This window comes from Nyctereutes procyonoides, unplaced genomic scaffold, assembly GCF_905146905.1.
Source record: "Nyctereutes procyonoides isolate TBG_1078 unplaced genomic scaffold, NYPRO_anot_genome, whole genome shotgun sequence".
Lineage (NCBI taxonomy): Eukaryota > Metazoa > Chordata > Mammalia > Carnivora > Canidae > Nyctereutes > Nyctereutes procyonoides.
This window is the reverse complement of record NW_026575036.1, coordinates 14,124,787-14,136,999: the sequence shown is the minus strand read 5'-3', so window position 1 is coordinate 14,136,999 and position 12,213 is coordinate 14,124,787. Positions and strand designations below refer to the sequence as shown.

At 37.9% G+C, this 12,213-nt stretch overlaps 1 protein-coding gene across 1 annotated transcript in view; it reads left to right on the top strand.

Moving 5' to 3' along the window:
• The window catches only part of LOC129505502 (KH domain-containing, RNA-binding, signal transduction-associated protein 1-like), a 306,963-nt gene that overhangs the window by 184,371 nt on the left and 110,379 nt on the right, over positions 1-12,213 (top strand). Inside the window, exon 4 of the mRNA XM_055318521.1 lies at positions 3,007-3,107. Coding sequence (XP_055174496.1) covers positions 3,007-3,107 — 101 coding nt within the window. The remainder of the gene's footprint in view (positions 1-3,006; positions 3,108-12,213) is intronic.

Below are 12,213 nucleotides of genomic sequence, written 5' to 3'. Positions count from 1 at the left end.
TTTTATTTAAAAAAAGAAATCTCAAAAAAAAAGAAATTTTAATAGTCTAGTACTCTGAAAATTGAGTTTATTCGACTTCCATCTTTGAGAACTGGAGCCTAAAAGCTAACTAAATTGACCAATGAAACAAAATCAAGTAATTATCCCAGTAAAAGATTTATTTAGTAGCTCTTTAAACATTTTGTTAGTTAAACTAAAAGTTTGACTGAATTGTCTGTTTTGAAAAGTCATCTAATGACTGAAATACAAGTATCAAGTATCAGCTTTACTAATAACATAGGTTATTCAGACCTTTTGTTGTTGCTGTTCTTGCCTTCTATTTTTCCCTTAGGCAAATCCTCCTGCCCAAAGACAATGTCTTATCCAAAAGTCACAGATAAAGCTGGCTTGGGTGGAAGGGAATAATGTCTTCACCTACAATTTGACTAGCTGTATTTAAGGAAACGCTGTTAGATAGGTATTAAGAGTCCCTTAAATGATCAAATATGTGTTTATGAAGCACTTAAGTTTTCTAATGTTTTAATTAAAAGGATTAAAATTCTCAGTGGATTTGAGATTTTTTTCCATGGCAACTAATTTCTTCCTTTTTTTTTTTAGCACATTAAGCTATATTTCTGTAATTAGTCTTAACTACTTAAAATATCAAACATGTTATCTTACAATGAATTTTTAAAATTCAAGTCAGAAAAAGATGAAATAGCAATAGTAATAGTGTCCCCCCAAAACAATACAAATGTTGAATAAGACTGAGAAGGAAAATCCAGTGGCTATTCATACTGAGCTTCAAAACAAGGCATGAAAAACACCATTCTGCTACAGTTTAGTGGAGCTTTTGTTGAGTTATAACCAATGTAACTCTGTTTTTGAGGTAGGGTAGGGAATAATTACCAATAGAAATTTTGTATGACACACCTGTAGAAGTCAAAATCAAGATGTACTTCAATTTATTCGGATAGGCATCTCTTTAATTATTATTCTTTCCAAAAGAAAATAACCCGGGATCCCTGGGTGGCGCAGCGGTTTGGCGCCTGCCTTTGGCCCAGGGCGCGATCCTGGAGACCCGGGATCGAATCCCACGTCAGGCTTCCGGTGCATGGAGCCTGCTTCTCCCTCTGCCTGTGTCTCTGCCTCTCTCTCTCTCTGTATGACTATCGTAAATAAAAAAAAAAAAAGAAAGAAAGAAAAAAAAAAAAGAAAATAACCCTACTTAACTCTTCTGGACACCTCAAGCCCTGATCTAGTTCAAACACATGTTTAAAGGGGAAATACACAGTGTGTATTGTTTCTGCATGAGTCTATAGTAAATAAAAAAATATACATGCATATTTTAAGAGAGCATTTGATTTAGAAAATCAAAATAAAACAAACTTTTCCTGATCTGATTGTTGAAGAATCTTTTTAATGAAATTTAGCTTTGTTCCGTAACTAATGCAACAGTTGCACATGATTAGGTGAACCCCAAAGAATTTTAACCTAATCTAATACCTGGTAAGAGAGGATATTGCTTTCAGACATTTAGTGTTACCAGCAACAGAAAGTAACTGCATATTATCCATATGGAGTGCTATGCTCAGTAATAGAATCAGTACATTGTTATAAATACTAGTGATTCCATTCGTTGATGATTTGGGCTATTTGTTAAAGCAAAATCCCTGCTCTGATCATAGCCATCTTGAAGTCCTCTCCCATAAATTTCATGATTCTGCAGCTGCAGACAGTGTTTGAACACAGGATATAGGAAAGGCCTTCTCTGCTCACAGAGTTTATATTTGTTTCTCTCTCCTAGGGAAAGGATCAAGCTTTTAAGAAATTACTTCTTCTGTGATGAAGAGAGGAAAAGATCCCAGATAGGCTTTTTACTACAACATGTCATCAAGGAAACAACCAGTGTGGGAATTGGAGCACCATGTTTCCCGGGCATTCCTTAAATCTGTTAGTGGCCAGAGAGCTTAGCTTGATATATACATAGATAGATGAGAGAGAGAGAGAGATACAACAGATTTTTAAATTATAGTCTTGGCTGTGACATGCTCTTATAACCCTTTCTAAGAAGCAGCCAGGTAATTCTTAGACACAGCTGTCCAGGAGAGTGCTAGGGCAGGCCTTGAGTAGGTTAGCACAAGGGTATTTTTATGCTGTAGTTGTAGCTATGATATCCACTATCCTCCAGGAGCTGCCTCCCAGAGATGGCACTTGGGATTTACTATCCCTCGGCTGGGGGATAAAAAGGTCCTTGAACTGTCTTTGCCAATTAAAGCCATTCGGAGAGAAACAGTGGGGCATTCTGAGGCTCACGGTTTTCTTTGTCCAGCTGGCTCTCGTGTGTCACTCATAATAGCTTCCTAAGCTCTTATATGGGCCTCTTAAGCTAATGCAACTGGTCTTCCTTAGCCTTTCAATAGAAACTGCTTCTGCCCCATTTTAAATTATCTTCTTAGATGGGGCAGTACGGGGGAGCAAGCTTGGCATTTACTTGTCCAGAGACTTGACAAGCGCTGATCCTATTTTTATTACTTGAGCATTATCTTGGCTTTTCTACATTAAAGCCCAGTCCCATAGGCTTATTTCTAGTACCTTTGGTGACAGAAATGAAGAGAACCTATTAAATGCCATATATGTCTACTATAAATGTAGCAAAAAGAGCTAAGTCATGCAGGGGTGCTGATTTGCCTTCTTTATAGTTTTGAGTTAAAGAAGTAAATAAGCTAAGTCTCTTGTTTCCTTAACTGGTGCAGACTTGTACATACATCCAGTCCTCCTTTGCATCTGCTTCTGAATATTGGGAATGTTGGCCTGTCGTCTGCTTTGTTTTGTTTTATTATGTTTCCACATAATTGTGCATCACTTAATTCTTTTAACAGTATTTGCCAGGATTTCAATGCTAAAAATATACATTATGCCATGCAGAATCTAGTAGCAAAAGAAGAGGGAAATTAAATTTTAAAAATCAAGAGAAAGAACTATTTTGGCAAAAATTTTATACGATTTCCTTTCTCCATTATGCAGATCCTTTACCCAAGGAATTTCCATCACGTTGTGCAAACAGAGCAATGCATGAGCAGGTGGCCAATGGATGGCCCAGCTGGGCCAGAAACTCAACACCTGGGGTAAGGATTTTCTAATGCAATGCAGCTCCAGGCAAACTAAAATTTATTTAATCCTTACAGCTTTTGCCTAGTAACTTGAATTTATGCATTATAGGGTAGTTATTTAATTTACTATTCTGTGTCAATGGTTTTCTTCCTGAGGGACAATTTACCAGTGGTTGATGTGGCTAGGGGAATATCTGGAGTCAAAAGAACAAATAAACTCTTCCTCATTGAGAGCTTTTTGTACAAACAAATGGCTTGATATTTTCACTCTTTCAAGTTATGTCTCCACCATGCACATGCCTGGAACGACCATGAGCACAGGAGGGGGAAAAATGTACTATCTGAGGGCTCTCCAGTCAGATCCACAGCATACGAGGGACACTTGAAATCTTAGAAATACGTTTAAGGAAGCAGAACATTGTGAGATATTATAACTTAAACACTGTTTTAGGTACCATGCCTTGGTGTCTTCCTAGGGCAGAGTAATTAGAGCTTTCAAGCTTTAAAAGGATGTAATATCCATCTAAATATGCTCTTTCCCTTGTCAGTCAACAACAATATTTCTCAAAGTTTCTTCCTGAGAATATTAGTTCTGAGGGATATCCAAAGCTGTTCTTAAATGGGCAAGGTGGGAACAGGGAGTTGCTTGGTCAAATAGATTCAGAAAGCAAAAGTTTAAAGATAAATAAATGATTATTGCAGGAGCCTTTAATATACTAAGAACACTGTGAAACTTTGAAAAAGAAATATGGATACAGCATTGCCCAAAGAGCGGTTTTTAGGAGATAGGCATTTCTCAAGACAAACAGTCCAAGGCATATAATTTGGGGAGAAACATGCAAGATTATAATTCAGTTACCATTCCCAGTTTATGCTCTAAATAAGAAACAAAGTGACAAAGTAACAAAGGTTACTAGTAGTGGTAACCTTTGCTCTGAGGAATGGTGTTTGGTTCTTGCTTGCTGCTGTGCTATGAGGTGATAATGCATTTAGGTCATTGAAGACTAAATTCAAATTGGGTGAATCTTAGGTATTTATTAATATAAACTTAGACATGGGGGCGATGTGTTAGTGATGGTAGTGGCTAATGTGGTGTTTTATTTCCAAACAAGTCAGAATGAAAACAACAACAAGAAAATAGAAACACTAGAAAAAATAGGCTCAAAGAGAAGCAGTGAAATATTTGTATATGTCTTTTGAGAATCTGAGAATTCACACAAATAATGAAATAGTTTCCGTATTTATAAACTTCTGGAAGGCAAATAATGCACTTATTCATATTTGTACATCCTATGGTACTTGCCCTGGTCTTTCGTATTTACCAGATTATTGATGATGCTTTTAACAGAATTAAAGCAACTCATCAGAAATTCATTCATCATACATCATGCTATTGGAAGGTCCTGCTTCAGCTACAAAAGTACAAAATCAAAACTTTTCCCTAAAAATATTTTTAGTTTCAAGTTTCAGAAATAAAAATATTCTGAAGTGTTTTCTTTTAAAATTTGAAATTTACTAAACTAACTTTAATGAGGGATTAAGACTAGCTTTTGCTTTTTGTTTATAAATATTTTTGTCTCATCACAATGAATAATAATTCTAAAAATTCTGGTTATTCTAAGCAGGCATAATGTTATCTCGTTCCTTTTTGTAAAGTCATGGTTGCCCAGCTGAATATACATGTATAATGATTGACATGATGCCTTCAGTTATGTCTTTCATTAATGCTTTGTCAGGGGCTCTTTCCAGATGGCCCTTAAAGTTAATAAGTTGCTTGTGTTCTTCTAGCCTTTCCATAGCAAAACTGATGCAATTGCCTTGGTAACTGCAAGTACAATGCATCTGCCTGTTACCCCCTGATTCTTGGGATTGTATTCATAGCAGGACTTGTGCTTTTGTGTGTGTGTGTGTGTGTGTTCATGTTTTTCTTTAGTCCCATTAAAAGAAAGCATTGGTTTTTCATCAATTATAGAGTAATTTTATTATAGTGTATGGTGATACCATTCATCAAGGGTATAAAGTAATTTGTATATTCAAAAATGGCCTTAGATCTCATGATGGAATACAAAATGAAAGGGACACACAACACAAAAATAACTGCCATTATTGTAGTATTAAAAATGGTTTTAAAACGTGTAAATCAGTAAAAAAATTTTAAAGCTTAATTTGAAAACCGGGTACCATTGACAGAAACTGAGAAGGATAAACCTTAAGGATAATTGGAAAAGTACTTACTGAGGCAGGACTGTCATTTTAGTACCAAGAAGCTCCTTAAGAAAATGAAAGGGAATCGAAAGATGAAAGAAAAATGAGTGTAGTTATTATAGTATTTATTTAGAATACAAAGTTATATGAAGCTTATTATTTTATTCTACTGTGTTTAGGTTTTATGGCCACTTATTTCTTCATGTGTAGTTCTAAGGACTCATTTTTTAAAGTTATTGCTTCTCAATATGTTCTACTTAAAGCCCATATAACAGAAGAGCTTGGAAAACTCCTTTTTTACTTTTTTTGGGGGGGTCCCTGGATAGTTTAATACAATGAAAAAAATCATTTCAAGCATCACATAGATGTGTATTATTTTTTCCTGGCTGATTCTTTTCAAGAAAGCCTCTTTAACAGGCTGGCTACCTTTCCTTCTCATGAAAGATAACACTGCACTTATAACATTGTGCTGAATGTGGCTCCCCACAAGAAGGATGGCAGAAATTCTTTTACGTTTCATTTTGCCAAGACCTAACGGAGGGATCGATGCCCTAATCTTCCCTTTTTGAATCATATAAATTGCCAGTGATTGTTTTCTTGAATTAGTACATACGAGTTCCAATTTAGGAAAAAAAAAATCATTTCGAAGGATGAAAATGGCTCCTTTTCATGATAAAAGGAATTCAAGAAACACCAACCCAGAAACTCTTTCCTCTAATTCCCCTTCAGGAAAGCCAGCTCTTGCTGACAACCCCAGCTAATGACTATGCCTTACATTTGTATAGTACTTGGCAGTTTTTGAAGTGTGTTCTTGCTTTATTTCATGAGAACTCACAATAAGTGTGCACAGTAGACCAGGATGAAGAGAAATCAAGGCCCTGAGAGCTGCAGGTGACTTGTAGAAGACAGGACCTGGATTGTCACCTTGGTTTACACTCTCAGGGGTGTGTGTATGTGTGTGTGTGTGTGTGTGTGTATTTCATGGGCAAAATGGTTGTATTTCAGGGTAGATATGATATGATCCAGCAGCTTAGAATGATTATAACAGTGAAAACTTGTATAAGACTTTTCACTTAACTGAATTATTTCATGTTCTTTAACTTACTTACTTTCTAGGGTAATTTTAGCTCTCACTATTTTTATCACCTGCACCCCCATTTTATAGATGAGGAAACCAAGGCTCAGAGATCTCACGTGACCTTGGTCTAGGTTCTGGGAGACTCGGGACTGAATCCCTGCCCTTATACCCTGGGCTTGCTTAGTTTCCATAACTCATGCTGACCAAATAGCTCTTCAATCTAGAAATTGTTTATTTTCAAATTGAATGATTTTTGTTTTCCTCATTGGAGAAAAGAATTCTCCTAAATTGTCTTTTTGTGTCATTTAGTTTACATTCCCCTGAGCCAGGATCTCTGAGTATAGAGAGAAGTGGCTCAGAAAACAGCAAGACTAATTAATACACATTTAGATAACTGAGCTTTTCTTCCACTTTCCTTAAGGTATTTGTCCTTCTAAGTAGCAGTGGGTCAAAGTCTGGAAGCAAAGAATAATATTATAAACTTGATTTGTTTTAGATTTGTTTTGTTTTTCTGTTTCACAACAGCATGTTGTATTTTTATTTAAATTACATCTTTTGGGCAGCCCAGGTGGCTCAGCAGTTTAGTGCAGCCTCAGCCCAGGGCCTGATCCTGGAGACCTGGGATCGAGTCCCACATCGGGCTCCCTGCATGGAGCCTGCTTCTCCCTCTGACTGTGTCTCTGCCTCTCTCTGTGTGTCTCTAATGAATAAATTTGAAAAATCTTTTAAAAAATTACATCCATTAAAATTATTGTCCTTTTTAAAAATTTGAAACTTAGTATTCATTCCAACAATCAGAGTTGGCTCATGTGAAATGAGCAACTTAGATTTGATTTGGACACCTCATGCAATGTAGACATGGTTGTTATTCCTATTTAAAAATGTGGCACCTATGCATCAAGGTCCCAGGGAAGAGACCTGGGAATAGAAACTACATCTCTTTACTCTAAGACTCACATCTTTTGCCTCCAAATTCCATTGCTTCCCTAGAATCAGCTCAAGGCTGGAATATTCCCCCAGAATTTTTTGTTAATGACTTTTACTGAAATAAATGAAAGTTTTATACAGCCTCAAAGGTCCAAAAATGAGGGCCTGTCAGAACATTACATTCCTGTGGAAAAAGTTTTAGAAAGCTGGGGCACATTTTATTTGGATCTTTGCAATCACATGACAATTTACTATGAGTCTTTTCAAAGTAAAATAATTCTTTTTTTATATATAAATTTATTTTTTATTGGTGTTCAATTTGCCAACATATAGAATAAAGTGCCCCTCATCAAGTGCCCCCCTCAGTGCCCATCACCCAGTCACCCCCACCTCCCACCCACCTCCCCTTCCACCACCCCTAGTTCATTTCCCAGAGTTAGGAGTCTCTCATGTTCTGTCTCCCTTTCTGATATTTCCCACTCATCTTTTCTCCTTTCCCCTTTATTCCCTTTCATTATTTTTTATATTCCCCAAATGAATGAGACCATATAATGTTTGTCCTTCTCCGATTGACTTACTTCACTCAGCATAATACCCTCCAGTTCCATCCACGTTGAAGCAAATGGTGGGTATTTGTCGTTTCTAATGGCTGAGGAATATTCCATTGTATACATAAACCACATCTTCTTTATCCATTCATCTTTCGATGGGCACCGAGGCTCCTTCCACAGTTTGGCTATTGTGGACATTGCTGCTATAAACATTGGGGTGCAGGTGTCCTGCCGTTTCATTGCATCTGTATCTTTGGGGTAAATCCCCAACAGTGCAATTGCTGGGTCGTAGGGCAGGTCTATTTTTAACTCTTTGAGGAACCTCTGCACAGTTTTCCAGAGTGGCTGTACCAGTTCACATTCCCACCAACAGTGCAAGAGGGTTTCCCTTTCTCCACATCCTCTCCAACATTTGTTGTTTCCTGTCTTGTTAATTTTCCCCATTCTCACTGGTGTGAGGTGGTTTCTCATTGTGGTTTTGATTTGTATTTCCCTGATGGCGAGTGATGCGGAGCATTTTCTCATGTGCGTGTTGGCCATGTCTATGTCTTCCTCTGTGAGATTTCTCTTCATGTCTTTTGCCCATTTCATGATTGGATTGTTTGTTTCTTCGCTGTTGAGTTTAGTAAGTTCTTTATAGATCTTGGAAACTAGCCCTTTATCTGATACGTCATTTGCAAATATCTTCTCCCATTCTGTAGATTGTCTTTTAGTTTTGTTGACTGTTTCTTTTGCTGTGCAAAAACTTCTTATCTTGATGAAGTCCCAATAGTTCATTTTTGCTTTTGTTCTCTTGCCTTCATCGATGTATCTTGCAAGCAGTTACTGTGGCCAAGTTCATAAAGGGTGTAGCCTGTGTTCTCCTCTAGGATTTTGATGGAATCTTGTCTCACATTTAGATCTTTTATCCATTTTGAGTTTATCTTTGTGTATGGTGCAAGAGAGTGGTCTAGTTTCATTCTTCTGCATGTGGATGTCCAATTTTACCAGCACCATTTTTTGAAGAGACTGTCTTTTTTCCAGTGGATAGTCTTTCCTATTAGTTGAGATAAAGAATCTATACCCTAAAAACTACAGAACACTTCTGAAGTAAATTGAGGAAGACACAAAGAGATGGAAAAATATTCCATGCTCATGGATAGGCAGAATTAATATTGTGAAAATGTCAGCGTCACCCAGGGCAATTTACACGTTTAATGCAATCCCTGTCAAAATACCATGGACTTTCTTCAGAGAGTTAGAACAAATTATTTTAAGATTTGTGTGGAATCAGAAAAGACCCCGAATAGCCAGGGGAATTTTAAAAAAGAAAACCGTATCTGGGGGCATCACAATGCCAGATTTCAGGTTGTACTACAAAGTTGTGGTCATCAAGACAGTGTGGTACTGGCACAAAAACAGACACATAGATCAATGGAACAGAATAGAGAACCCAGAAGTGGACCCTCAACTTTATGGTCAGTAAAAGAATTCTTGAATGCTGTGTGAATACTGACTCCTTCAACAAACATTTGTGTTCTTCAATGAACCTAGAAGGAAATCAGCCAAGGTTCTGTACAGTATAGTTCCAATATGAGAGATTCATAAAGAATAGCTTTCATATTGAAATTGTTGACTTATATTAATTACCACTGGCTTTCTTTAGAAATTAAGCACGCTTAAATTGCCACTTCTTAACTTAAAGAGGGGCTGGCACTTTTGCTTCTCTTTTTTCCCCCGCCTTTTTTTTTTTTTTTTATTAATTTGAAACTTAGTATCCAAGATCAGTTCACATTGATCTCTTGAACATCAGCTGTGAATTCCTAAATTTTTCTCTCAGCCCTAGCATCCTTGATTTTTATAGAATGAAATATTTTTCACTGTTAAATTCCCTTCTTTTTGAAGTTCTCTCTTTCTTTGCTTCTGTGGTAGTTTTCTGCAGCCTCCGTATCTGGTGGCTACTTTTATTTTACTCACTCTAAATTTAGGGGCATCAGAGATAATCTGTAATTACCCATTGTTTGCATACATAAAAAGCCTTAGCATCCAGGATTCTCAGTAATACAGCCACTTTCTATGGCTGTTTTTTCACTGCTCTCCTATACTATATAAACCTAGCCCTCCAGCCAAACTAAATGCTTGGCAGTAAATGGGAAACAAAAATCTACCAAAATTCAGCTGGAGGGAATGTTACAAAGGAAATCACCTAAGGGTTTCCTTAAAATGAGAACTCTTATTCATTTAAAATGTGTTGCCATTTGAATTCCATTTGAATTATTTTTTGCTCATAATCAGATTTTTCTCTAAACCTGAATTATCTATAGTGAGAATGAGAATGCTTGCTGTATGTTCATATAGAAACTTATCCACAAATGACCTTAAAAGCAGTATTCATAATAACCAAAAGGTGGAAATAATCCAAATGTCCATCAACTGATGTATGGATAACCAATATGTGATATATCCATACAATGGTACATGATTCAGCAATAAAAAGAAATAGATTATTAGTATATATACATGCTACAACATGGGTGAACACTGGAAATTTGATGCTAAGTGAAAGAAGCCTCACAAATGACAACACATTAGAAGATTTTATTTATAGGAAACATCTAGAATAGGCAAATCTACAGAGACAAAGAGTAGATTAGTGACTGCCTAGTGCCGTGGGGGATAGAGAATTGATGTGTGAAGTCAAAGAAATGTGGAGTTTAGCAGGTAGATGAAAATATTCTAAAAGTGACTATGCTGAGAGTTTCACAATGCCACTAATACACTGACAACCATCAAATTATACACTTTAAGTTTGAATATATGAGAATTATAACTCAGTAAAGCTGTTTTAAAGAAAAGAAAGAAAAAGTCAACAAGATGACTGAATAAGAGGTCTTCTGCTTGTATTCCTCTTCAGCAACAATAATTTGGCAGCTATCAATGGACAAAAGTGGCTTTGTGGGAGCTTTTGGATTCAGGTAGGTGATTGTGAGAGACTCTTGCATAGTCCAAGGCTGAAGAGAGCCATTTTGAGAAGGCAGGACTGCATCCAGTCCTGAGTCACTGACTATGGTGCCAGCCACAGAAATGGAAATAACTCCATATTCCAGATGACTCTAACACAGCCTCGTTTGGCTTGATCCTGTCGCCAGTACCATACACTGAGGGGCCCAAAAGGAGTCATACCCTCCCAGGTAATAGGCTTACAAACCTTAGTCCTAGCTGTGGACTCTAGAGTGTCCTGTGAATCTGCTCCAGACCTTCTTGGCTACCATCTGGGAGATCCTTGAGAAAAGCCCACCAGACTTAGCCTGACTATAAATCCTAAAAGAGCCCAGTAACTTGGCTTCAGACCCTCCCAGCCACAGTGTATCAACAACCCTGCTGCCATAGGCACTCAGCAAGACTTGTTTCTCTGTACTCTCAGAGATCCTAAAGGGGCCCCATACTCTAGGCCCCTTATAGCTGTAGTTTGTGGGTGGACTTGCTGGCAGGAACCAGGCAGGAGAAACTCTGGGTCTCCTCATGACTCTAGGCCCATCTCAGCTGCAGTCTGTAAGCAAGTCTGCTGGCATAGACCCAGAAATAGACATGTCAATCTACTCCCTCACCAATCCTGGAAGAGCCCCACACTCAGGTCCAACCCCCTCCCAGCTATAGTCTGCCAGAAGTCTTGTGAGTCCAGGGATCCAGAGGAGATACTCCCGTCTACACACCCACAGATTCTGAAATGGCCTTATACTAGCTCTACCTCTTCCCAGCTGCAGTCCACAAACTGTCCTGCTGGCACAGGATCTGTCAGGAGACACTCCTGTCTGTATCTCAGGAGATCCTGAAACAACCATATACTTGGCTCCAGTCATGGTAAGGGATCAATGCAACCTACCCAGACACTTAGTAGGAGAGGCACTCACTCATTCATGGCTCCTGAGCAATATCTGCAAACGTAATCTTGGCTGTGAACCCTGAAATAGTAGTAGGACTCAGTTCTAGTACCTCTAAGCCATAGTCCAGGGCTAGTCCTTTTCATCCAGGGACCTACCCAGTGACCCAGCAGGAATTTTCCAGGGACCTGGTGGGAACCACATCTCCTACACACCTGGTATCAAGTCCACTGTCTAAGGACTAATTGTATACCCTGGAGTAGACTTTTATCCTAGCACAACCCTACTGATTTTCTAAATTAGAGGCAGTGCCATCTACCCAGGGACTAGACAGGATCCAGCAAAAGCAGTTGTAGGAAGGAGGTTTATAGTGATAAATTTCTACATTAAGAAGAAAGAAAAATGTCAAATAAACAACCTAACTTGACACCCCCATGATTATTGCAGCACTGTTTATATAGCTAAGGCATGGAAACAACCCAAATGTCCATTAACATGTA